We start from the raw sequence: 27,931 nt of genomic DNA on the forward strand, positions 1-27,931 counted from the left end.
CCTAAAACTTGTTAGAGCACTAAGGCACTATAGACATAACCATAGGTGGACTCCAGGGTAAGGCTAGAAGCGCTTCCTCCTTAAAAACACATTTAAATAGAATTTCATGAAATAGTTACATGTTGTCTATTATACACATCCAAGCACAATAAATTATTTGTTATTAAAGTGGCTATGTTCACAAACCACTATAATTTGAACAGAAAAGCAAGCATGCTGTATGTGTGATTTGGCATGGCAGCCAGTTCGAATAATAAATAACATTGCCTTACCTAATGCAGCAAAACAAGTTCTCTTTAAATTCTGAAATGAATATATTCCATAGAAAACATGCAAAGAGTGCTCCCTTTATAATCGTTAAAAGCTGTCACTCATCTTAGCCCACATAATGACTAAAGTTTGTTTGTTATAAGTTAACTTATAACGAGAGGATTTGCAAGCATACAAAACTCAGCACTTGACAAAACCTCCTGCGTTTTGAGTGGTAAATGTTGATTACTTAAACACGTCTGATTTGCCATTGCATTCAAGAACTCAACAGATATGTTTGTGATTGGTGACATAGATCAACACAGCAAAAAATGTTGTAAAGAGAAACCTTTGACGCTCTCAGGATTGCAATCACTAAATCTGTTTCACCAATATGCTTTTATTATGGACAAAACTGATCCTAGACCAGCAGTTATTGGAAACTTTTCACTCTAAAAGCAATCAGAAGCAGCAGCAGTCAGTGATTTGAGTGAGAAAATTCCACGCTAGTCCTGAGGAGGGCCCAGCCATACACACGATCTGCCTATGGAAATAACAGTAGGTGTGTTCGACTTTATGAATTTATTACGACTTTCTGTAAATTGTGAAGCACTATACAAATCAGTCTGACTTGACACTTGGTCGTACTTAAAGACTGGATTTGTTAGTGTAATTAAAGTGATTATCTATCTACACCCCTTTGAAAAGTAACATTTTAAACAATCTCTCAATGAACACAAAAACTATTTCCAAAATGTTGACAAGAATAAGTTTTATATAACATCTGTTTAACGTATAACATGAAAGTAAGGCTAATAATATAACTTAGAGAACAAAATTTTCAGTTTTACTCAAATTAGGGTGATGCAAAAATGAGTGCACCCCACTGAAAGTCTCGGGAGCAAAGCTAAATTTTAGACTACAAATGTCTAATTTAACAAGAATTCAACCACAGGTGAGTCTAATTATTCATTACACAGGTGTCCAGCAGACAGTTGACTATAAAAGGGTGTTAAAACCTGTTCCCATTCCATGCTGTCAGCAATGGCACTACATGGAAGAGAAATGTCACAAGACCTGAGAAAGAAAATAATTTCTTTACACCAGAAAGGTGAAGGCTACAAGAAGATCAGCAAAACTTTACTTATCAGTCAGAATACTGTAGCAAAAGTGGTACAAAAATTTTAAAAAGATGGAACTGCAACCATCGCACAGAGACGTCCACGGAAGTTACCACCTGGACAGGAGCGTCTTCTGATGAGAAGGGTTGAAGAAAATCAGCATGCAAGTTCACGGATTGATTTCATTGATGGCATCATTAATTCACAGATGTACTGCTCTATACAGAAAGATAAGATGCTCCCATCACTCCGTGCCCTTGGTCGTCATGCACTTTTCCAACATGACAATGATCCTAAACACACATCTAAGGCCACTGTTGGATTTCTGAAGAAAAACGGGGTTAAAATGATTCAGTGGCTCCTGATCTGAACCCAATCAAACACCTATGGAGAATTCTGAAGAGACAAGTTGAGCATCACTCTCCATCCAGCATCCAGTCTCTAAAAGAGATCATTCTTGAAGAAAGGAAAAAGATAGATGTTGCAAAATGTCAACTTGTTCATTCCATGCCCAGAAGACTTGGTGCTGTCATTAAAAATCATGGAGGCCATACAAAGTACTAGATGTAGTAGTTTTTGCATCACCCTAATTTGAGTAAAACTGAAAAATGTGTAATCTAAGTTATAATATTAACCGTACTTTCATGTTATAAGTTAAACAGATGTTATATTAAACTTAGTCTTGTCAACATTATGGAAATTGTTTTTGTGTTAATTGAGATATTGTTTAAAATGTTACTTTTCAAAGGGGGTGTACTCATTTACACTGAGCACTCTATCTATCTATCTATCTATCTATCTATCTATCTAGAGTGCAGTGTGCTTGCAGAGAGGTTATATCAATATTTTGTTGTGTTGCGTTTGGTGTGGACAGACAAATTGCTTGTCGCGAGAATCTTTTCGCATCATGTCTGGTTAGGACACAGTGTTACTCATGGGTCATTTCCATCAATAAATGAAAATTAAAAAGATTTGTGTAATATTTGTTAAATTGCATTCTCTTTATTGAGTTATATGACTGATCTGAACACAATGTAGGTCCATTTTATGCACAGACTCTATAGTGTCACTGTTTTTTTTATTTGTGAGAAAAGTGGACAGCGACAGCTTTAAATAACACAGGCTAATTGTGACCACAATGTATAATTTTCATATGCCATTAGAGATTATTAGTGTGCTATTTGTAGGAAAAATACCTATAAAAACATTTGGTAACCTGTTCTCAGAATAGACAGGTTTCATGAGTCCCAAAACCATTAACAATCCCATATGGAACACCTGAAAATAGTGGATTTTGTCATTGTAGTTTCATGGTAACAAATACTGTAATAAAAGCATTTAATATAGTATTTGTTTCCATGAAACTACAATGAGTACTAAATCTAAAATCAAGACAGCTGCTCTAATTCTCTTTTTATTTTAAATTTTCTCTTTCTCTATAAAAATCTTCATTGTCATATATCCAAACAACAGAGATGTGTGCAATGTCTGCAGTATTGTCTTCTCTTTAGTACTTAGAAGTACTTAGTCAGTCTGTAGACTGTGGAGATGCACTGACTGCTGCGGTCGGCTGACCCAGCATGGAGAACCAGGACGACATGGCTGATTTAGCGACTGTCAAAGCTCCACCTACTGACTGACCTAAAACAAAATATAATAATAATAAATTAAAGCCAAGCAAGAAATAACTGCAGGAACTACAAAACATGGTGCTCAAAAACAAACAAACAAACAAACAAATAAATAAATAAAACCATTATACCAATAATTACTTAAAAGTTCTAGGATCATAACTAGGATGAACCAAGACCTGTTATATAGCTCATCTGGAAAGCATCACATTCTAATAGATTCTTAAACATTCAAAATCAAATAATTTCCTTTTCCTTGTTTCAGCAACTTATTTCACTGCACACGACAAACACATTGTAAAGCGCCTTGCAAATGCAAATTCTTTCTTTTTTTCTTTTCTTTTCTTTTTTATTTAATTTTCATATTGCAACCTTATGTTGAAATGCTTTGTTTTTCATTTTGTGGCAACTGGCAAGTAGTACGAGGCCGAGGGCCATGAGAACGGGGCGAGGCCAGTGGCACGAGTGTTAATGAGCGTCACTTGCATGCCGCACTGGTCTCTAGTTTCTCACGGAAGAGCTCCAGGAGCATAAAGGAGGATCTCCTCTGAGATACAATTTCATTATCACTCACGCCATGGGCCTCACTCCATTCTCATGGCCCTCTGCCTCATCCTGCTTGCCACACATATAAATATACACTCCGTACCCCATAACGACAAATCAAATACCAGATTTGTGATAACTTAGCAAATGTATTGAAAAACTAAAATAATTACATTGCAAACTTTGATTGGAGTTAACCTGTGACATGATTTGAAAAAGGCACACACCTGTCTTAATGTCATGGTTATGTTCTGTTATGTGGGCTTTTATTTTGTCATTTTGTTCAGTTTCCATAAGTTCCTGTTTCTCCGCTCCGTTTAGTTTCAGTTTCCATAATTACTCATTACTTCTTTGTTAGTTTCCATTGTTATCCATTACTTTCACCCGTATTTCGTTTAGTTTCTTTGGTTGTCCTGTGTTTAGCCCTTAGTTTGCAGTCATGTTTTGTCAGTTCTTGTTTATGGATTATGCGGTTTTGCATTTTCCCTAAGTTTTTTTCTGAGATCTCCGGATTCTTCTGAAATAATAATAAAGACTGTTTATTTTTACTCTTGTCAACTTTGTGAGTGTTTGCAAACGAATACCCCTTTTCCATCAGCACGAACCGGGTGCTAGTTCAGAGCTAGTGCTATTGCCAGTTTGGAGTTGGTTCAACTGACGAGCCTTCTAAGAAGCGGTTTGCCTTTCCACGGGCTAGAGAGCCACTAAAGTGCCAGGTCTTACGTCAATGTATACGTTTCATCTTTCACAGCATCGCTAGAGCGGCAGAGCCAAACCCACCAACCTTGTTTGAGATGCATCCTGATATTAGCTGATATTTCAAGAATGGTGGTCACATTTTGTTGGTCACGGTAATCCTGCCCCAACCCCTGAGGCAAGCGGTTTTTACTTCTAGACCAGCAAAGTTTTGTTACTATTTATGAACCTCTTTTCCTGGTTCAGAGCTGGTGCTTAGGGTGTCGAAAGACAAAGAACTGATATGAAACTAGGCTCTGGCTCTGAACCAGCACTCAAACTGCCTTGGTGGAAAAGGGGTACATGCTGACACAAGAACAATATAAACTACAAAGACAATATAAAGATGTAGTTACCAGCTGTTCGCCTCCTACTCCTCGACCAAAAGGTTTGCTCCCTCAAGGACCACATGAGGGATTTTTTTTTTTAGACCTGGTGTGCCTGACACTATCCAAACCTCTTCCTTTTTGTGCCTTTTTTTAACCCTTTCACACGTGAATTTAAAATATTCTAGCTGACCCCCTCAGTGAGTTTTTTTTTTTTTTTTTTGGTGACCATTATTTTAGAATGTTTGCCCTCATTGTTTCCATGGCAACATGTCATGCATGTCACATAACACACCGCAGCCACAATAAAACTGTATGACAGATGTATCACTATTATTTTGTTTTTCCTTTTTTATTTAAAATATTCACAAACTTGCTTACCATGTCATCAACTATCTGATATTCCGATTCTCAAATATGTGTGAGTGTTTTTTGTCATTTAAAAACCTTTCTAAATTATCTTTATCTTGATCTATAATGTGAGATGGGTGCTGCCATCTAAAGGCCGGAACACACCAAGCCGACGCCGATGAACTAGTGGCGACGAAAGCAGACTGCGGGTTGACTCACATCGGCAGCGTCTGTGTCCAAAGGTGCCAAAGGACACACCAAAGGTGCCAAAGGACACACCAAATCAACGCTAAACAGCTGTCGGCCGAGTTGCACGTCTGTTCTGCGCCTGTGTGAGATGAAATGCCTTTCCGAACCAGCAGGTGGCAGTATCTGAACAGCCTGAACAGTATCTGAACATGGCCCGACGGACCGATGAGCTCCGACGCCGATTCAACATTTCGAATCAGCCGAAAAAAAGCAGACGAGGACCAACTTCAGCTGACGGTGCGGAACACACTGAGAAAACTTAGTCAGTCGACAAACAAAAACTGCCCGACGGCTTGGTGTTCCTGCCTTTAGTTTGCACCACAGTTCGCAGAGTCCTGTCAGTCGAATTTACAGCATGTGAATTTATCGGTTTCTCCTGAAATATATGCAAGTAAGTGTGTGTCTGATATGAATAAACTTTGGTAAATTATATTTGAATGGATTGTTATTGCTGCTTCCATGTGTATTTTACAAATTCTAAATGTATTGTTTTTCTAGTGCTTATGTGTATTTAAACGTCTGAAAAAAAAACATTATGTGGCTGAATACCAGCCTCAACGAGCAGTCCAAGGCACACCTGCCCAGAGAAGGTCCTCGAGGGGATGTCTGCTGGATATTTAGAGTGGGTGATCCTACATAATCCTTTCACCATCTGTGAGGTAAAGGAGGAAGAGCCCCGTGCCCACCATGGACCCAGAGACGCATAAGCCTGCATACCCCACGCCTACTCTCGCTATGGAGTCAGAAACCGCGACCATGTCCATCCTGGAGCAAGAGCTGGCCATCATTTCCATCCTGAGGCCAGAGCCTGCTGCCAGATTCATCCAGGAGTTAGTGCTTGCATTGAAGAGAGCACAGTGGTTTCCACAATTCTTAATGGAAAAGTTCTGGAACAACCAGTACTCTTCCTAGAGTGACTTTTAGACTGGTCAAACTAAACAATCAGGTAAAAAGAGCCTTGGCTAGAGAGGTGACCAAGAGCCTGATGGTCCCATGACCCATAGGCAACTTTGATTGGATTTTATTGTCATTTACTATCAAAATTTTGGATATTAGCATATAGTTAATGAAATAAGATTGCGAACTTCCAACAGTGGTTTCGTCTCGATCAGACAAACGGTTTTGAAGTATTCGCCAAAAAATTTTTTTAAGCGCTAAATTACCACGTTGCACAAACCATAAGGCGAAACCTAGCATGTTTGGTATCGTTGGACTCAACAAGGATTCAGGACACTAAGGAGATGACTCCCGGGAAAATAAGTCAACCACATCCAAAGTTATAAACATATACAGTGGGGAAAATAATTATTTGATCCCCTGCTGACTTTGTAAGTTAGCCCACTTAAAAAAAAACGAGAAGTCTCTAATTTTTATGGTAGGTTTATTTTAATGGGTAGAGACAGAATATCAACAACAACAACAAAAACAAACAGAAAAAACACATTATATAAATGGTTATAAATTGATTAGTATTTGATCAAGTGAAATAAGTATTTGATCCCCTACCAACCAGCAAGAATTCTTCCTCCTACAGATTGTTTATGTGCCCATGTCAAACAGAGATTAGTCCCGTCACTTTAAGAAAGTACTCCTAATGTCAGCTCATTATGTGTATAAAAGACACCTGTCCAAAGAATCTGTATCATCTATTCAAACCATTCCACCACCATGGGCAAGACCAAAGAGCTGTCAAAGGACATCAGGAACAAGATTGCAGACCTGCACAAGGCTGGAGTGGGCTACAAGACCATCAGCAAAAAGCTTGGTGACAAGGAGACAACTGTTGGTGGGGAAATACAGAATAACCATCAATCGCCCTCAGTCTGGAGCTCCATGCAAGGGGTGATGATGATGATGATGAGAAAGGTGAGGGATCAGCCTAGAACTACACGGGAGGAGCTTGTAAATGATCTCAAGGCAGTTGGGACACACTATGCCTCAATGGATTGAAATCCTGCAGTGCCCGCAAGGTCCCCTGCTCAAAAAGTTACATGTACAGGCCTGTCTGAAGTTTGCCAATGAAGATCTAAATGATTCAGAGAAGGCTTGGGAGAAAGTGCTGTGGCCAGATGAGACAAATTGAGCTCTTTGGCATCAACTCAACTCGCCGTGTTTGGAGGGAGAGAAATGCTGACTATGACCCCAAGAACACATCCCTACAGTCAAGCATGGAGGTGGAAACATTATGCTTTGGGGCCGTTTCTCTGCTAAAAGGTACAGGACGACTTCACCACATTGAGTGGCAGATGAACGGGGACATATACTGTAAAATCTTGGACGAGAACCTCCTTCCTTCAGCCAGAACACTGAAGTTGGGTCGTGGATGGGTCTTCCAGCATGACAATGACCCAAAACATTCCACAGAGGCAACAAAGGAGTGGCTCAAGAAGAAGCACATTAAGGTCATGGAGTGGCCTAGCCAGTCTCCAGACCTTAATCCATTAGAAAATCTGTGGAGGGTGCTGAAACTTCGAGTTGTCTAGTGACAGACAAGAAACTTTAAGGATTTAGAGAGGATCTGTAAAGAGGAGTGGACATAAATCTCACCTCTGTTCTTGCCAACAATTTATAAGCTTTATACAATGTATTTTTTTTCTGGATGTTTTGTTTGATATTCTGTCTCTATCCATTAAAATAAACCTTCCATAAAAATTATAGACTGCTCATTTCTTTATAAGTGGGCAAACTAACAAAATCAGCAGGGGATAAAATAATGATTTTCCCCACTGTAAATAATTTTTTCTCCATTAGGTGGCACTGGCTTAAAACTTCAGGCTCCTTCAGGGCATCATGCTGAAGACCCATACAGAGTTTTGTAACGTTAGGCTAATGTGTTCATAAAATACAGCATTTTAGCACAAAATTCAAAATGGCTGATATGTGATATACTGGATATCATTTGACTTGGCATGATGCCCCTAATCTAACAAGACCCATTTTTGATTTTTGGACAAAAATGGACCACAACTCTGCATGTTGCCTCAGGTCATGCTTGTGATGACATGTGCCAAGTTTGTTCTGAATATGATAAAGAGTTGCAGAGATTCAGCTTTATATTTATTTTTACAAGTACTACATAAAATGCGTTTTTCAAAAACAGTTTGAGAAATCGACTTGAATTCCATAACTTTTTGTCGGCATGGTCTGCAGATGATCTGGTTCAATTTTCATGAAAATTGGAGTAACGTCCTAGGAGGAGTTAGAAAAAGTAGGTTTTTCGGAAAATTCAAAATGGCAGGAAAATTTTCATGACTGAAAATGATGTCATAGGGTGCATTTGAATCAGCTTGAGCCAAGGAATCAGGAAAGAATTTTTTTTTCTCACCCTTTTGGTTCAAAAGTTAACATGAGTAAAACTTTTGACAGGGTGTGGTGCTAGAGGGATTGAGTTAGAGACTCCAAATTTGCTATGGAGTTTGCTAAAGTATTTGCACAGTTCAGACTGGCCTCTATCAGTGTGCCAAGTTTCACAACTTTTTAACATATGGTTCTATGGGCTGCTATAGACTTCTAGAGAGGAATAATTTCAATAGGTGCCTATGCACCTTCGGTGCTTGGCCCCTAATAATAATGCTGTATTTTTCTTAAATACTCTGCTTTGCATTTAATAGTGAAATAGTTATTATAATAGTAATATTTCTTATTTTGTTAAATGTTTTTATAATAATAATAATAATAAATATAGCTGCAAGCAGCAATTATGGGGCCAAGCACAAAAACGGCACAAGAAACCAGCCAACACGGCTGGGAGCATCAGACCAACTGCAACAGTGAACAATTAAAGACGTATTAAGATCATTTTAGGCATAAGAGCTGAAAAATTATCAAAAATGAGGATTTACTGGTTCATAACTTTCGACCAAAAGGTGGCGCTGTGTCCAAATTGTTGTGGTATGGTCAGAGTGAGGTGACAATGACACTTCCAAAGTTTGGTGTCAATATGTCAAAGCACTGAAGAGATACAGCTTCAAGAGTCATTTTTGAATCATGCCTCAAATTCTTTGCTCTGGTATACAAAAACGGTTTGACATATGGACTTGAAATCCATAACTTTTTGTCGGCATGGTCTGAAGATGACACGGTTCAATTTTGGTGAAAATCGGAGCAACAGTCTAGGAGGAGTTCGAAAAAGTAGGTTTTTAAAGAAAAACAATATGGCGGACAGGACGTCTAGCTGACTATGGCAATTTTGATATCTATGTTCTCAGCATGACCCAGGGAATCTACTGAGACCAGTTTCATTACAATCAGTTAATACAGTCAAAAGTTATTAGCATTTTTGTAATTTTGTTATAACTTTTGACCACAAGGTGGCACCGGTCCGAAACTTCTCAGGCTCCTTCAGGGCTTTGTCCTGATGACCCATGCCTATTTATGAATTTTGGTCAAACCCATCAGAAGTTATAAGCAAAAATAACAATTTTTCATATCTCCACTCCAGTAGGTGGCGCTGCGCCGAAACACTGTATGTTGCCTCAGGTCATGCTTGTGAAGACACATACCAAGTTTGGTCTGAATATGTCAAAGCATTGTAGAGATACAGCTTCAAGAGTAATTTTTGCATCATATCTCAAATTCTTTGCTCCGGCATACAAAAACGGTTTAACATATCGACTTGAAATCCATAACTTTTTGTCGGCATGGTCTGTAGATGATACAGTTCAATTTTGGTGAAAATCAGAGCAATGGTGTAGGAGGAGTTCGAAAAAGTAGGTTTTTAAAGTGAAACAATATGGCGGACAGGAAGTTCAGCCGACTATAGCAAATTTGATATATATGTTCTCAACATGATCCAAGGAATCAACTGAGACCAGTTTCATTACAATTGGTGAATACAGTCAAAAGTTATTAGCATTTTTGTAAATTTCATAATCACTTTTGACCACAAGGTGGCACTGGTCCGAAACTTCTCAGGCTCCTTCAGGGCATTATTCTGATGACCTATACCGAGTTTCGTAACGATACTTGAATGCGTTCATAAAATACAGCACTTTAGCACAAAATTCAAAATGGACGACGGCCAAAATGGTTGAAATGGGAAAATTGGATATCATTCGACTCGGCATGACTCCCTGAATCCAACGAAACCAAAGTTATGATTTTTGGACAAACCCATATGAAGTTATAAGCAAAAAAATCCATTTTTCATATCTCCACTCCAGTAGGTGGCGCTGCGCCGAAACACTGTATGATGCCTCAGGTCATGATTGTGATTACACGTACCAAGTTTGGTCTGAATATGATAAAGCATTGCAGAGATACAGCTTCAAGAGTCGTTTTTGCATCATGCCTCAAATTCGTTGCTCTGGTATACGAAAACATTTTGACTTATCGACTTGAAATCCATAACTTTTTGTCGGCATCGTCTGTAGATCATACATTTCAATTTTGGTGAAAATCAGAGCAAAGGTGTAGGAGGAGTTCGAAAAAGTAGGTTTTTAAAGAAAAACAATATGGCGGACAGGAAGTTCAGCCGACTATAGCAAATTTGATATCTATGTTCTCAACATGACCCAAGGAATCTACAGAGACCAGTTTCATTACAATTGGTTAATATAGACAAAAGTTATTAGCATTTTTGTAAATTTTGTTATAACTTTTGACCACGAGGTGGCGCTGGTCCGAAACTTCTCAGACTCCTTCAGGGCATTGTCCTGATGACCCATACCAAATTTATGAATTTTGGTCAAACTCATCAGAAGTTATGAGCAAAATAAAAATTTTTCATATCTCCACTCCAGTAGGTGGCGCTGCACCGAAACACTGTATAATGCCTCAGGTCATGCTTGTGATGACATGTACCAAGTTTGGTCTAAATATGTCAAAGCATTGTAGAGATACAGCTTCAAGGGTAATTTTTGCATCACATCTCAAATTCTTTGCTCCGGTATACGAAAACGGTTTGACTTATCGACTTGAAATCCATAACTTTTTGTCGGCATGGTCTGAAGATGACACGGTTCAATTTTGGTGAAAATTGGAGCAACGGTCTAGGAGGAGTTCGAAAAAGTAGGTTTTTGAAGAAAAACAATATGGCGGACAGGAAGTTTAGCTGACTATAGCAAATGTGATATCTATGTTCTCAGCATGACCCAAGGAATCTACTGAGACCAGTTTCATTACAATTGGTGAATACAGTCAAAAGTTATTAGCATTTTTGTAAATTTTGTTATAACTTTTGACCACAAGGTGGCGCTGTGCCGAAACTTCTCAGGCTCCTTCAGGGCATTGTGCTGATGACCCATACCAAGTTTTGTAAAGATACGTTAATGCGTTCGTAAAATACAGCATTTTAGCACAAAATTCAAAATGGCCGATATGGGAAAATTGGATATCATTCGACTCGGCATGATTCCCCGAATTTATGATTTTTGGACAAACCCATCAGAAGTTATAAGCAAAAATACCCATTTTTCATATCTCCGCACCAGTAGGTGGCGCTGCGCCGAAACACTGCATGGTACCTCAGGTCATGCTTGTGATGACATGTACCAAGTTTGGTCTGAATACGATAAAGCGTTGCGGAGATACAGCCTTACTTCTGTTTTCGCAAGCACTACGTACAATTCGTTCGTGAGTATTTCGAAAACGGTTTGAGGAATCAACTTGAATTCCATAACTTTTTGTCAGCATGGTCTGAAGATGATCTGATTCAATTTTCATGAAAATTGGAGTAACGGCCTAGGAGGAGTTCGAAAAAGTAAGTTTTTCAGAAAATTCAAAATGGCGGAAAAATTTTCATGACGGAAAATGACGTCATAGGGTGCGATCGATTCGTCTTGACCCAAGGAATCAGAGGAAAAAAGAATTTTTCTAGCTATGTGTTTCTAGCCCTTATGGTTCAAAAGTTATTAACATAAACATAAGTGCAACTTTGGACAGCTGGTGGCGCTAGAGGGATTGAGATAGAGACTCCAAATTTGCTGTGGACAAAGGTCAGACTGTCCTCTAACTGTGTGCCAAATTTCACAACTTTCCCGCAAGCGGTTCTATGGGTTGCCATAGACTTCAAGAGCGGAAGAAGAAGAAGAAGAAGAAGAAAAAAAAAAAAAAAAAAAAAAAGAACGCCAACAATAACAATAGGTGCCTCCGCACCTTCGGTGCTTGGCCCCTAATAAGCGTACGGAACGCCAACAATAACAATAGGTGCCTAAGCACCTTCGGTGCTTGGCCCCTAATAATTAATATAAATTCAACCTTTTTGGCCAAATTGTGCAGCCCTACAAGCAAGCACAACAAACCTTGTGTTCTGATACTGTAGCCATCACTGCAACACTTCACCAGCTTTATGACAGAGTGGTCAGATTGAAAGACACAGCCAAGACAATGCACATGGCTTAGGGACAACTTGGAATGTTCTTGAGTGGCTCAGCCATATCTTGAAGGTGAACCCAATTAAGACCTAAAAATGGCTGTTCAGTGATGATTCAACCTCACACACTAAAAACATATGTAGAACAGTTCATGTGACTACAGTGGTTCAACCTTATGTTATGAAGCGACGAGAATACTTTGAAGCTTTACGAATCATTTGTTTCGAATCAGTGGTTCGGAGCGCCAAAGTCAATTGGTTTCAGTAAACGAGGCATCACAAGTGTTTCGAAATTTCAATAGCTCACGTGACTTTGGCAGTTTAATGCGTGATCCGAACCACTGATTCGAAACAAAAGATTTGAAAAGCTTCGAAGCAGTGTTTTGAAATCGTCCATTACTAGATATTGTTGAAAAGTCATTATTTAGTTTTTTTGGTGCACAAAAAGTATTCTCGTCACTTTATAATATTAAGGTTGAATCACTGTACTCGCATGAACTGTTTTAAATATGTTTTTAATACATTTCTGGACATCTGAAAGTGTTAATTATCTTGCTGGCAATGGAAGCCTAACTGAGCCATCAGATTTTATCAAAAATATCTTAATTTGTGTTCTGAAGATGAACGAAAGTCTTACAGGTGTAGAACGACATGAGGGTGAGTAATTAATTACATAATTTTCATTTTTGGGTGAACTAACCCTTTAAGGGTTTGAATACTTGTGCAATGTAATTACTACGGTTTTGGCTTTTTAATAAATTTGCAAAGTTTTCACAAATCTGTTTTTTGCTTTGTCATGATGGGCTGTGAAGTGCAGATTGATGTGAATAAAATTAAGAATTTTAGCATAAGGTTGCAACATGCAAATTGTGGGGGAAAGAAAATGCAAGGTACAAATACTTTCACAAGCCACTGTACATGGCATGCACTACATGCACTATGAAGGGGGTGGCTGTTTATACAGCTGGAACAGATGGTATGCAAAATAAGTTTCATGTGAAATAAGAAAGAATTAACAAGTGAACATTTTTATTCTATTGTTAATCTTACCAACAGCTTTTCCTGTTTGCACGACACTTCTGCTCGTTGACATCACAGCATTCCCGATTTTCTTTCCACGCTCGCTGTTCTGCATTGAACTGAAATAACAGGAGTGAGCTATCACAAAAACTTTACTTTAATTTTACAATTTCTTGTACAATGATTAACCCCTTCTGAGACCAAGCTGTCGTACGTGGGGTTGCACTAATATACATCTATGCTCCCTCCTGCCTCCTACCAGTGAACAAGCTGACCCTGGTTGTTCTTTCACAACAAAGCACAAAGTAACTTTTCAGACCCTTTAGTGTCTCTGTTCTTCTCTGGTGGAATGAGCTGCCAACATCCATCCGAACTGCTGAGACCACCACAACTAATCCACAACCATAAACAAAGCACTTACTATAACCCCAATTAAAAAAAGCGTCCCTTCTGTTCTAGCTTTTATATTCATAGAGTATACTTTAAATTTGCCAGCGACTACTATGAATATTGCTGCTCTTATGAAAATTGCCTGTGATGTTCCTTAAAATTGGCTGAAAATTGATTGTGATGTTCCTGTGATTGCCTGTGATGTTCCTTTTCTAAATTGCTTTGAAAAAAAGTCCAGCTTAATGAATAAATGTATGACATAAGCAACTCTGGCTCTATACACATTCATTTCACTTTTGGATTTGTTGTTTTCAAAAGGTCAGGCCTTTAATTCTGAAGAAAAATGTCTGGAACTGTAAAAAGAATAGCCTGTACTGGTGTGCACCGACCTACTTCAAGCTCAGAATATGTGTGTTTACACAGAAAATATGGCAGAATTTAGCGACAATGTTTTAACAATGTCTAGAGATGTGGTCTGAAGTGATTTTGGATCACTGAACTATTGAAAACATATGTTCACCTGAGTAAAAAGTTTCTTGCAGTCTTTGTCAGAATTTTTGTGTATTTTACTGCATTTATTGTACTTTCTACTCTCATAAGCCTTCAAGAGCTTGCTGCGGAGAAGATACCAAATGAATGATGGTGCACAGGATTTGCTTTTATTTTAAACAAATTAATCCCATTTAATATGTGACCTCTGAAAATATAAATTGGCTGCACCATTTAGGTGTCTCATTTTTAGGCAGTCAGTGCTAATGAAATTATAATTTTGGATTTATCTGCAATTTATTTAAGATGACTTTGTAGAGATATTTCACTGAAGTAGTCTTTGTCTGCTGATCAGTGGCAAGAATACTCCAATAGTGGACAAAAGTGATGTCTGTCCTAGGAAAATTTATTCAAATATGAAAAAACTGTTAAAGATTTTGTAAGCATAGTTGTGCTTAGAGTCAATTGTTTTACTTGTGATATCGCAATGAAACATGCCTAATTGTGTGGATATAATTTTTGACCAGGCTGTCATACAATGAAATTATGAACGCATGCAAAAACAATTGACAAAATATTAATAACTGATTTTGTTGTAGTCAACACATGCTTTTTCCGGTGAGGTTTTTGTTTTTCTATGCATTTTTTTATTTGCATAGTAAAATAAAACATGTAGCTGTAGTTTCTTACATCATATTTAAAATATTTTAACTTTTTATAAGTACTGCACATTCATTTTGGATGTCTCCCTTATATTTAACATAAATTAATAATTAAACTAATGTTATATAGACATAGTATATGGATATTAAAACTAGCTTATGAAGGAGTAAACAAGAAGCATAATAGTGTAACACTTACTGTGACAAGCGGATCTTTACATCTGCCACACTGTACTGACCCTGGAATGGATGTCTAAGAACACAGAGTCAATGATCTGAGGTTAAAGTTCAATTTTTCTGTGTTATGGTAAACATTTGTTGAAAATTACATTTGAGAGACACATGCCTCCCTTCGAAAGTTTTTTAAAAATTATATTTGGCACAGTTAAAAACCTCAAAATTATTTGCAAAGTAACAGCCAACTAAGCAGCACATGCTTAGCATGCTTAGATGCATAAAAATGACTTAATTACCAGAAATTGATCAAATGTATTTGGTGAAACAAGGTGCAGGTAAACATGTTTCGCAAATGAACAAAGTTACTAAACACATTTTACTTTATAAATGAGTATGTTTGTAACTATGTTTGTATAATACATTCCTGTCCGCACACGATCTACTGAAGGTAGCTTACATCATGGTTCTTTAAATGTTTATTGTAAATGTGTGACCTAGTGTTCCGAGTTGCTTATATAATAAAGGCCTGGACACACTGGGACGAATATTGCGTACTATTATCGCCAACGTTTAACACCTCGTGACTAAACAAGGGGCGCCAATGTGAGTGTGCGCACCGACGCGAAAAACGGCAGGCGTAAAAGTGATTGAGATGCACGGCACGCTATGCTTTGCCAGTTCTTGGCCACATCAATAGATGTGTATTATTTCTGCATTTTTAAAGTTTTTTTCTTTTACATTCAAGAAATATAGCTGAGAATATCTATTTCATAAATAAGATTATTTGTTCACTTGCACTACTGTCATTGTGACTTATTTGCACTACCGTTTCTGATGTCATATATATGCCATATATGCCATTTTATATCTGCATTTTTATCTTCTTTGACTTTATTAATATCATAAATATGTTTATTTGCCCTACCGTTCAGCACAAGTGCCATATACTGTCAGCGAGTGAATTTGCACACTCACTCTGCGCATTGCCAGTGAAAATCGCTTGTGTATGAACCAGTATGAACACAAAAAACATCTCGGAAAAAGCTGGTGATAAGCACGTGCGATATTCGTCCCAGTGTGTACAGGCCTGTGCACATCTTCCATGTTTGAATAGTGGAGACCGGGGACAGGGCCGGATTAACATAAGGGCTAGGTGGGGCTGAAGCCCCAGGGCCCGCGGGTAGAGGGGGCCCGTGATTGGCTGGAGGAAATGAGATTGACAAGTCATAGGTGGTTGATCTTTGTCTAATAAAATAACAAGAAAAAATGATTGGAAAATGTGCCTGACTGATAAATCCCCGTCCAATCAAAATCACTTTACAATTCGCGCCATATGACATCGCGGGAAACGCCTCTTTGCGTTATGCATGTAGATTAGACAAGCAAGCATTAGACGTTATGCAAGCCTTTATTGCTTGTTCAGCCTCGCTGGTGTTCAAAATGATAAAAAAAGTGATAGTGGTGCGCAAAAAAGGAAAAATAAGCTTGAAAGGGAGAAAAGGGATGCTAACCTTACATCAAAAATTCCAAAACTAACTACTTCGGTTCACATAAAACATCCGAGCCAGTGGAAGACCCCGCGTGCAGCGGCAGCTCACAATTATCTTCACCCACTGCACGTTGAAAAAGGTGAGATAGCAGCTGCATCAAGTTATTATTTTTATTATGAGTTAAGCCCTATTCGGATGGTAATTGTTTCTCATGAAAACGTAAGGTGTTTTCAACATTTACAGGGACGAGTCGATTGATTTTATTGCCGTGGATTCAGAATGTCAGTGTTTTTTTCTCTCATCATCATCACCCGTGTAAAAATCCCAAATTAACTTTCCTACTGTTTTTTGATGAACACCAATGTCGAGTGACTTGTCTCCAATATCTGCCTTTGAAGCACATTTTATCAGTTGCAGTTCTGGTGGCTCCATCCGTACAACTCGACCTCGACACATTCACAACACACGTTAACACAGCGGTAGAGTTACTCACGGAACACTGCAATAATTTGCAATCACAAAAAAGTTCTTTATTTGCATGTGCTTTAAAGCCCTGCCAGTTAAACATGTCATTCGTGTGCTGTTCTGAGATGCGCCTTTTCTGACCCCATACACCCGAAGCGTGCACACACATTTAAGCCTGTCAAACAGTACCTGACTACTGGACTTCATCTTTCGCGTCTGATTGCGCTACAATACTGTCAATTACACAAAAGGTTTACATAAACACAGTTGGTTATGTCTGAAGTTGAGAAAATCGGACGCGTGTAGGTCTTAAAGTGACAGCATCCTTATAGTTAGCATGCGGACCCTTGTCCTTAAAGGGATAGTTCACCCAAAAATTAAAATCCGTAATCACATACTCACTTTCAAGTTGTTTTAAACCTGAATGAGTTTCTTTCTTCTGTTGAGCACACACACACACACACACACACACATGTTTGTTTTTGTGAATTGTGGGGACTTTCCATAGACTTCAATGCATTTTACACTGAACAAACTGTACATTCTATCCCCCTACCCTGCCCCTACCCCTAAACCTAACCCTCACAGGAAACTGTGCAAACTTTTACTTTTTCACAAAAACTCATTCTATATGATTTATAAACCCATTTACATTGTGGGGACCGCTGGCTGGTCCCCACGATGTAGGTGAACTCAGGTTTATATTACATCATGGGGACATTTGGTCCCCACAATGTAATATAAACAAAAGCACACACACACACACACACACACACACACACACACACACACACACACACACAAAAATATTTTGAAGAATGTGGGTAACCTAACAGTTGCTGGTCCCCATTAATTTCCATAGTAGGAAAATAATAATAATGTGGAAATCACTGGGGACCATCAACTGTTTGGTTACCCATATTCTTCAAAATAGTTTATTTTGTGTTAATCAGAGGAAAGAATTATTGTCTACTTTACTTCGTGTAAATAAGAGGCTGCAGTAACTTATTTCTGCTAATTTCTATATTTTTAAAAATAACATTATCATTTTGAGATAAAATGCAAGATAGAAAACCAGATGGACAAATCTCCATCTGAATGCATGAGTTGCACTGAGGTGCAATGCAAATTTATTTTTACTGACGTCCACATGAGAAACAATTACCATTTTAATATGAAAGCAAGGGTTTTTATGAATGCTTTCTTTGCCCCTTTAGATAACGACAGAAATAGTCCAATGCACAATGAAATATTGGTGCCATCACACTGTGGAATGGCAATCAGATGAAAGGGGGCCCTCGGTGTTGCTATAGCCCCAGGGCCCAATGTGTTCTTAATCCGGGCCTGACCGGGGACTGTAACATAATCTGACCAACATAAATGATCAAAACTAGTCACAAGGATGAAATCGCTATCAGACATGATGATCATCCTCTTGAGGTTACAGTAGAAAACTATGTGTAACCATATTAAAAATAAAAATTAAAAAAATAAAAAATGGAGGAAAAAAATGATCTGGTTTAATATTTGATTTGTGATGGAGATTGTTATAAAAATGTTGAACAAGGTAATTAAAAAAAATAAATAAATAATTAATGCATATATTTTTTTGTGTTACAACCCACCCAGCCTTCTGTTACAACTCATGGTAGTGGGTTAGCTTGTAAAACAGCACTCTTTGTACTTGACAGGAACTTCCAGTTAGGAATAACAATTTAGGAATAAGTTGTAGATTTCAAAACAACTAATAGAGAAATACGGGACTATTAATATCAAAGTTTAAGACAAAAAACAGAAAAAAAAAAAAACGAGTTACAAATGTACCACCATCCCCAGTCTCACATATTTTCCTGAATGAGCCAGCTCCTATTTAAAATATGGTTGACAAAATAGTAAGCAGTAGCAGAATGCTAGTATTCTATTCTGATTTGTCTGAGTTCTCATACCCTGGAGTGATCTCTGCCATCGCTGGATGCTTGTTGCTGATCCACAGTCTGTAGTTATGTGTGATTTTCCAGGCGGATGTGAACGCAGCTCCATAATCCGCCAACAGCCGTTCATGATCTGATAACAAACGGTATTCAAAAAACAAACAAAATAAAATCTCACAGTCACAACTACACAACATTAGACAAATACGTGATCCTTGAGTGATGTGTGTTCAGTTGGTAACTTGACCTTGTTAAAGAAAAAAATTACCACTGAATTCCTGGCAGTGGTAAAATGATGAAATTCCAAGGTAAAAATAACAGATGATTTAACGAGATAGTTCACCCTAGTGTTGTTATAATGCCAAACAGTTACATTTTTAAAAGCTTGATATAGGTCGCTATTGACTGACATTATATGGACTAGTGCGAGCAGGACATTTATTAAAGAAAGGAAAAAAAGAAAAGGAAGAAAGAAGAAAAAAAAAAACCTTTTGTGGCCTGAAAAAGAAAGAAGGGCATATAGCATTAGAAAAACAATGGCGTGAGTAAATGATTTAATTTTCATTTTAAGGTAAACTATCCCTTTAAATATATATGTGGCTCAATGGGTAACACTCTCGCCTTACAGCAAGAAAGGTTATGTGTTGATGTTTCCTCTAGGTACTGCAGTTTCCTCCACAATCCAAAGACATGCAGGTGAATTGGAAACTAGGTATGAGTGCGACTGTGCATGTGTCTATGTAGGTGAGTGTTAGCCCTGTGATGGACTGGCCATCCATCCATGGTGGGATATGTTCTAGCATCCCAGTGACCCTACATACTGTAGGATAAGTGGTTTGGAGATTAGATGCGTGGAAGTTTTGCGCTGTATTGTTGGGTCAGTGAATCACATGACAAGTTGGAGATAACAGATTGTCTCCATTTCAACACTCAAAACATTTCATCATATGCACCCTTTATCCATCAATTTAATTACTATTGTTCATTGTTAATTCATGTTCATTTACAATACAAATAGGTATTTTAAAACATTTAAAATTAAATTAACAAAACAAATTCATATAAGTTAAGTGTGTGTGTGTGTGTGTGTGTGTGTGTGTGTGTTGTAATGCACCTTCTTGTAGAGCAGAAGATAACAGAGAGTGTACATATAGGCCAAACTGCGCCCTTATCCACTCGTCTCCACCCTCCCAGCCTGTACCATCCAGAAACACATCCTCTTTGTTTTCAGTGACATGTTTCACCAGATAATCAGCGAATCGCAGATCAGCTGTACTTAAATACAGCATTTTGCGCAGCTCTGGGTCATGGATCTGAATACGGGCTTCATCCACCTGCACACAGACAAATTTAAAACAATTACCTTTCAACAGCTGTACAACATCTGAGAAGATATTTGGTTTAATAGCCACATGGGTTAACTTAACATCTCTCCCTACAAAACAGGCCAGTCTCATATTTCACCCCAAAACCATTAGGAAATAAAAATGTGTATATATTGCATAAAGAAAATTTAAGCCTATTTTAAGGGCCATTAATACCACATAGTGTTTTGCATCATGACATTATTTTTATTACAATTAAAGAAATAGTTTACCAAAATTAACTAAATATTCTGTTATCACTGCTAGTCACCCTTTTCAATGCAATCACAATGAATGGGGACTAAAGCATTCAAGCTTTTAAAAGGATGCTAAAGTACTTTAAAAGCATAATAAAAGTGGCCAAACAATTTGTGCTATATTCCAAGTCTTCTGAAGCCATACTGTAAGTTTAAGTTATTGTTCACTGAAAATCTTCAAATAAGCCCAATATATACTTTGCATCTTTATAAAAAGAAATAGTAATACTGGAGTTGCTTTAAAGTGGGTTCCTCCAAAATGGGAAAAACACACACACTGGGGTGGGGAGACAAGATGCTCTTTTTATTTTAATGGATGGCTTCAAAATACTGAATAAACTTCCTTTGAAACAGCTTATCACTTATTTACAGCCTATTTACTTATTTTACTTATTTCCCCATAATAATTACACCTCTGGTAATGTCTGATTTGTTGATGAATGATTTTGAATCAGATCAATTTTATTTGAATCAGCAGTTAACAGTTCACCAGAGGGGAAACATCAGTGAATAACAACTTAAATTTCTGTCTGATTTTCCCCCCACAAAACTACTAGATAGCTTCAAAAGACTATAAGAGAACTATTCTATGTCCACTCCATTCTACTGAAATTGTATGTCTGAGGAGATGATTTTATGCACCTGCTATATTGGCTGTAGTATCTAATATAGCCAAACCCATCATTTAGAAAAGTGTCTACTTTTGGCCATATATATTATTTTACATCATTTATAATGTCTGGACAGGATGATTTTTATGACTATATTACATTAACCTTGAGAATCATCATTGAGAATAAAGAGAATTACAATCAAAAGTAAAAAACCCATACTCATTACAGTAATGAGACATATTTTCATGACAATCATGTTTAACTGTCATGAATATAATGATACAATGCAAAAAAAAAAAAAAAAAAAATACACTGAACACAGTGAAATATTGGCTGCACACATTCTTGACAGGCTTTGTGAGATTCACCAAATAATATCTTATATGTCAGCCTCCATAATTAGTGTGATTACAGAAAAAAGAGAAAAAAGTGGATGGACTCACATCCACAACGGCATCACTTAGGTGGCGCTGTTGACGGAAGAGAATGTTGGTTGCTCCAGCAACAAAACCTCGAACACTTATGTCTGATAGCAGGTGGTGCTGTTGGAGTGCCATGTATGGCATGCACAGATAACCCTGGAAAAAGGGCGAAGAAGTCAAAAGGTCATGCAAATCATACTTGCATGTTTAATCCAGTGGTCAGGGTTCGGCTGAGCATTTATTCCCTGTTGGTAGAAGTTCTAACTACTTTCTGGAGTAAAACACATCTTTCTGCATTCTATTTCTTGTTGAAATTGTCAGTTACTAAACTGGTACTCAATGTGCACATTTTCTTACATTTTGACTTCATGAGGGGTTATTCTTGTGTTGCTATTTCATTAAATAGCATATTGTATATAAATGATTAACTAATTTTATTGGGGTGATAAAATAATAAATTAATATACTGTGATTCTTGTTCTCATGACATTGCATCAGTATTTTTAATAAATATATTTTTATTTATCAGTATGATCACATAATTTCTGACTTCCATCTTAACATTTGTGCAGAAAAAATTCTGGCAAGAGTGCATTTGCTGCTACCAAAGGTAGGGTTAGGGTGGGTGTTAGGGTGAATCTTGTGAGAATTTTGCAGCATAACAGGTATTACACAAAAATAGAACTGTTGACATATTGGGCTCTCTCGCACCGCATGTCTGTGTCATTTCAATTGCGCTCTCTCACATATCTGACTGTGTTTTAATCGCAATCCAATTATGATATTGTGATGTCCTCGTATGGCAGTGCCAAGCATTTTGTCCTCAGTGGCAACACAGGTAAGTACATTTGTTTCTAAATCCTACCGTGTGTTTGGAATTAATGTCAAACCAGAGTTAAAGGGTTAGTTCACCCAAAAATTACGTTCCAAACCCATAAGACCTCCGTTCATCTTAGGAACACAGCTTAAGATATTTTAGATTTAGTCCGAGAGCTTTCTGCCCCTCCATTGAAAATATATGTACGGTAGACTGTCCATGTCCAGAAAGGTAATAAAAACATCATCAAAGTAGTCCATGTGACATCAGTGGGTTAGTTAGAATTTTTTGAAGCATCTAAAATACATTTTGGTCCAAAAATAACAAAAACTACAAATTTATTCAGCATTGTATTCTCTTCCGGAATAGTTAATAGTTATTTAGTTTCCGACACGTGTTGTAAGCCATAGAACAATCACAATAGACTGGGCCTTCTGACCAATCAGAGCAGAGTAGTCTCATGCAAAGGAGGGGTTTAGAGAGACTGAATCTTCAAATGAACCGTTTTCGGACTATTGAGAAATGAGGTGATGATGTGCAATGTATGAGAAAAGTGTTTTTTGACCTTGGATGCATGTAAACCTACTGTAGAAGACCCTCAAAACAAAATTAGGAACCTTTAAAATAACATAATAGGGGCACTTTAACATATTCATCTAAACGCTGTCTGATTTTCACTAGTCATATAATGCTGCAAAGGTATTCCAAACATATTTTTACCCCAATGAGAAGAACTAAAAAGAACATTACTGTAAGTATATCCAATAGTATCCAACTGCATAGCCGCAGGTCCACAGTGCCATAAGTCACAGCAGATTCAGGACAGCAGCACCAGGCCAGCAGTCTAAGACAGGTAGTTCGAGTGGAGGTTATAGAATCATTAAGGTTAGAATTAGTATTGGGGTGGGGTTAGGCATTTGATAGGGTGGAGCTTATAGTTATAGGGAAAAGTTAGGGTTACACCATATCTACAATGGACACGTCCATTAACACATCATGCCGCAGCAGCTAGAAGCTGTGTACACTGGATGCAACAAAGCGACCGTTGCAAATCTATATGTCCTTATGAGAAGTATTGCGAGTGCTCGGAGTACATCATAAATAGAACGAGGCATTAGTTTACTGTCGGGAATTTGTCTAGTCATGTCGCATCCAGTGTAACATCACTGAGTTTAATGGCTTCTATTGTCTTTTGTCGTGTCGCATTGCTCCGCTCATATCCGGTGTAGACACGGTGTTAGGGGTGGGGGCAGGCAATCATCAGCTCTATCCAAACTTCAGGTCTGAGACTGCCGGCGTAGTACTGCTGTCATAATGGCTTGCACACCGAATACAGTCAGGTCCATAAATATTGGGACATCGACACAATTCTAATCTTTTTGGCTCTATACACCACCACAATGGATTTGAAATGAAACGAACAAGATGTGCTTTAACTGCAGACTTTCAGCTTTAATTTGAGGGTATTTACATCCAAATCAGGTGAAAGGTGTAGGAATTACAATAGTTTGTCTATGTGCCTCCCACTTTTTAAGGGACCAAAAGTAATGGGACAATTGGCTGCTCAGCTGTTCCATGGCCAGGTGTGTGTTATTCCCTCATTATCCCATTTACCAGGAGCAGATAAAAGGTTCAGAGTTCATTTCAAGTGTGCTATTTTCATTTGGAAACTGTTGCTGCCAACTCTCAATGTGAGATCCAAAGAGCTGTCACTATCAGTGAAGCAAGCCATCATTAGGCTGAAAAAAAATTAGCAAAAAAATTTAGGTGTGGCCAAATCAACTGTTTGGAACATCCTTAAAAAGAAAGAACTCAGCAACACCAAAAGACCCGGAAGACCACGGAAAACAACTGTGGTGGATGACCGAAGAATTCTTTCCCTGGTGAAGAAAACACCCTTCACAAAAGTTGACCAGCTCAAGAACACTCTCCAGGAGGTAGGTGTATGTGTGTCAAAGTCAACAATCAAGAGAAGACTTCACCAGAGTGAATACAGAGGGTTCACCACAAGATGTAAACCACTGGTGAGCCTCAAAAACAGGAAGGCCAGATTAGAGTTTGCCAAACAACATCTAAAAAAGCCTTCACAGTTCTGGAACAACATCCTATGGACAGATGAGACCAAGATCAAGTTGTACCAAAGTGAGAAGAGAAGAGTATGGAGAAAAAAAGGAACTGCTCATGATCCAAAGCATACCACCTCATCAGTGAAGCATGGTGGTATTATCATGACGTGGGCATGTATGGCTGCCAATGGAACTGGTTCTCTTGTATTTATTGATGATGCGACTGCTGACAAAAGCAGCAGGATGAATTCTGAAGTGTTTCGGGCAATATTATCTGCTCATATTCAGCCAAATGCTTCAGAACTCATTGGATGGCGCTTAACAGTGCAGATGGACAATGACCCGAAGCATACTGTGAAAGCAACCAAAGAGTTTTTTAAGGGAAAGAAGTGGAATATTATGCAATGGCCAAGTCAATCACCTGACCTGAATCCGATTAAGCATGCATTTCACTTGCTGAAGACAAAACTGAAGGGAAAATGTCCCAAGAACAAGCAGGAACTGAAGACAGTTGCAGTAGAGGCCTGGCAGAGCATCACCAGGGATGAAACCTATCGTCTGGTGATGTCTATGCGTTCCAGACTTCAGGCTGTAATTGACTTGCAAAGGATTTGCAAGCAAGTATTAAAAAGTGAAAGTTTGATTTATGATTGGTAATCTGTCCCATTACTTTTGGTCCCTTAAAAAGTGGGAAAAGTGGGCACATATACAAACTGTTGTAATTCCTACACCATTCACCTGATTTGGATGTAAATACCCTCAAATTAAAGCTAAAAGTCTGCAGTTAAAGCACATCTTGTTCATTTAATTTCAAATCCATTGTGGTGGTGTATAGAGCCAAAAAGATTAGAATTGTGTCGATGTCCCAATATTTATGGACCTGACTGTAGTTATAGGAACTTAGTTACTTAGGGAATAGAAACTCTGAAGTGGCAGACAGTGGCGTCTTTTACAAACGCTAAAAACCGCACAATGCCGTGATCGGAGCTGTGTTTGTTGTGTGTCGAGGGTCTTGTGATAACGGAGATGGAACGCAAGCGCATAATTTACAGAGACACATCAGTATCACCATAAAGTATACTACGGGGGCTAAAGAACAAAAGTGTTTTACCAGATCAAATTAAATTTTTAATGTAACCTTTAACTCTTAATTAATATTCAGTTTTTGCAGAACTTGACATGAGATGTGAAATGTGTGATTCTGAGGAGCCATGTAAAATGTAGTGTCCACTGGGCAATAATGACCCTATAATTGGCAAAATCAAAAATGCAAGTGTATCTTCAGTCATTCTCCCTATTGTTTTAAAAATGTACAGAGCATTGTCTATTTCTCATTTAGACAGTTAGCATATTTTATAACCTTATAGGCTACAATCAAAATTCTGAATTCTTTGAGTTAAAAAAAAAGAAAACTTCTATGACTTTGAGGAAGCATGCAAAATTAACTGTTATAACAAATATATTCATATAATAACTAAGATTATAATAACTGAACTTGCACAAGTGTAGATTTTTACTCTACAGAGTATGGTGAATATGGCTTGTGTCTTGTGTGCACACCTTTGTAAAGATAGCGAGTGGTAGTCCATACTGGTCTTCTTGGAGTCCAGATACAAGGCCTGAGGTCAACGTTCCCTGTCCTGTGGCTGATTGTGGCTGTACTGTTATTGGCAGCCCTGAAACTGTGTCAAACATCTCTGAATGATCTATGTCCACTTTCTCTTCCATCTCATCCATCACATGAGGCTCCAGCGTCTCCCATTCACACTCTGAGGAGTCCAGCAAGCTTCCTGTGTGAGGCTGAAGGTAGTGTGTGTCCAAAGCAGTGTTACAAGGCTTTGATTGATCCGGCTGGTCACTGACATCATACCTGCACTCAAGCTCTTTTGGTATGTCAGTAATATCTGTAGCAGACATGCAGAATGATTCTTCGTCTGCAGATATGATTTCTGGTGAACTGAAGTCCTCCGATACGCTCCTCCGGGGCTGATAGTGAGAGGAATCTGCTAGCCCATGCTCTATTTTACCTGAAAATAAATACATAAATAAATAAGTCACTTTATAAAACTTAAGAAAAGATAAGATTGTTTCACTATTTTTAATGTTGTATTCAGGGGTGGGTCTATCTGGAATAGATGTGTGGTGTCTTGACAGGCTAGAGCTCAGATATCTTTCACAAAATAAAAGTCACTTTAGATAATTAAGATTGACCAAACAATGCGAGCTGCTGCAGCATAATCCAGTCAATTGCTGGTACTAAGAACAAGTGGTTCCCAAACTGGGGGGCTGGGTACAAAAACTAAATGCTGAGTATTGCCATTTATTTAATTCTACCTCATATTAAAATTACATTAAAACTGTGTGTATTTGAAACCTACTGCATCCATACAAGCAGCATATGATAGGTTGCATGCAGAGTATGATGCCTTAGCAAATCGTGCTACTTTACTGCCATTCTCGACAATGTACCTTTGTAAAAATGTTTTTTTTGTTTTGTTTTATTTTTAATGTTGAAAATATTATACTAGCAAGAATGCAAATTTTCCAGTTCAACAAACAAAATGGTAATATTACGTGATGTACATTTCAAACACAGCATTTGTTAGTATTGTTTTTGCTCTATTTTGAATTGAAATAATAGTTCCAACGAAAGCCACAGCAGAACTGCAACACACAGCAGTGTTTCGTGAATGAATCATCCATTCATAAAAACTGCTACTTGCTTCAGTGTGAATGAATGACTCAATGACTCACTCATTAAGACAGTGACTTACCGCCACCTACTGGCAGTTTTAGTCTAATATTTAAAAGTATCACTTAGTTTTTACCATCATTACATATTTCTCTATTGAACATTTTCTTTTTTTATTTAAAACATTATTCATTTTATAAAGGTATTTATAAAGGTGAAAAAATGCAACGGAAAATCACTTTAAGGGGGCAAAAACGGTCCCTTAATGGAAAAGGTGTGCCTGCAGTCTAAGTGAGTGGTACCAAAGTCCCTTTCAAGGAAAGTCTGTTCACTTGGGGGTCATATTTGCAATGCCTCCGGGCAGCTATTTTGGGCATCCAAGACCATGTCCTATCTATTTGAATTGGGGAATCCTGAAATCTCAAAAACTGCTTGGCAAACTCACAACAAATAACATATTTCAAATCAGCAACAAAATTTGACATGAACTGTCTCATAAATGTTATTTATTATGCTCAATAGCATTAAAAAAGCTTATTTTTCAGGCTAGATGAT

At 38.0% G+C, this 27,931-nt stretch overlaps 1 protein-coding gene across 2 annotated transcripts in view; it reads right to left on the reverse strand.

Annotated features, from left to right (window-relative positions):
• Window positions 1–2,146: 2,146 nt before the first annotated feature.
• Window positions 2,147–27,931, reverse strand: part of avl9 (AVL9 homolog (S. cerevisiase)) — a 60,752-nt gene continuing 34,967 nt past the window's right edge. The window contains exons 11-17 of one of the 2 annotated variants that reach the window (XM_067369766.1): window positions 26,245–26,711; window positions 21,823–21,957; window positions 20,259–20,478; window positions 19,160–19,277; window positions 15,281–15,334; window positions 13,571–13,659; window positions 2,147–3,011 (exon numbers count right to left, since the gene is read on the reverse strand). In XM_067369766.1, coding sequence (XP_067225867.1) covers window positions 2,899–3,011; window positions 13,571–13,659; window positions 15,281–15,334; window positions 19,160–19,277; window positions 20,259–20,478; window positions 21,823–21,957; window positions 26,245–26,711 — 1,196 coding nt within the window. In that variant the 3' untranslated portion in view covers window positions 2,147–2,898. The remainder of the gene's footprint in view (window positions 3,012–13,570; window positions 13,660–15,280; window positions 15,335–19,159; window positions 19,278–20,258; window positions 20,479–21,822; window positions 21,958–26,244; window positions 26,712–27,931) is intronic. The other variant, XM_067369765.1, reaches the window with a different exon arrangement.

Source organism: Chanodichthys erythropterus, chromosome 19 (genome assembly GCF_024489055.1).
Source record: "Chanodichthys erythropterus isolate Z2021 chromosome 19, ASM2448905v1, whole genome shotgun sequence".
NCBI classification, from domain to species: Eukaryota; Metazoa; Chordata; class Actinopteri; order Cypriniformes; family Xenocyprididae; genus Chanodichthys; species Chanodichthys erythropterus.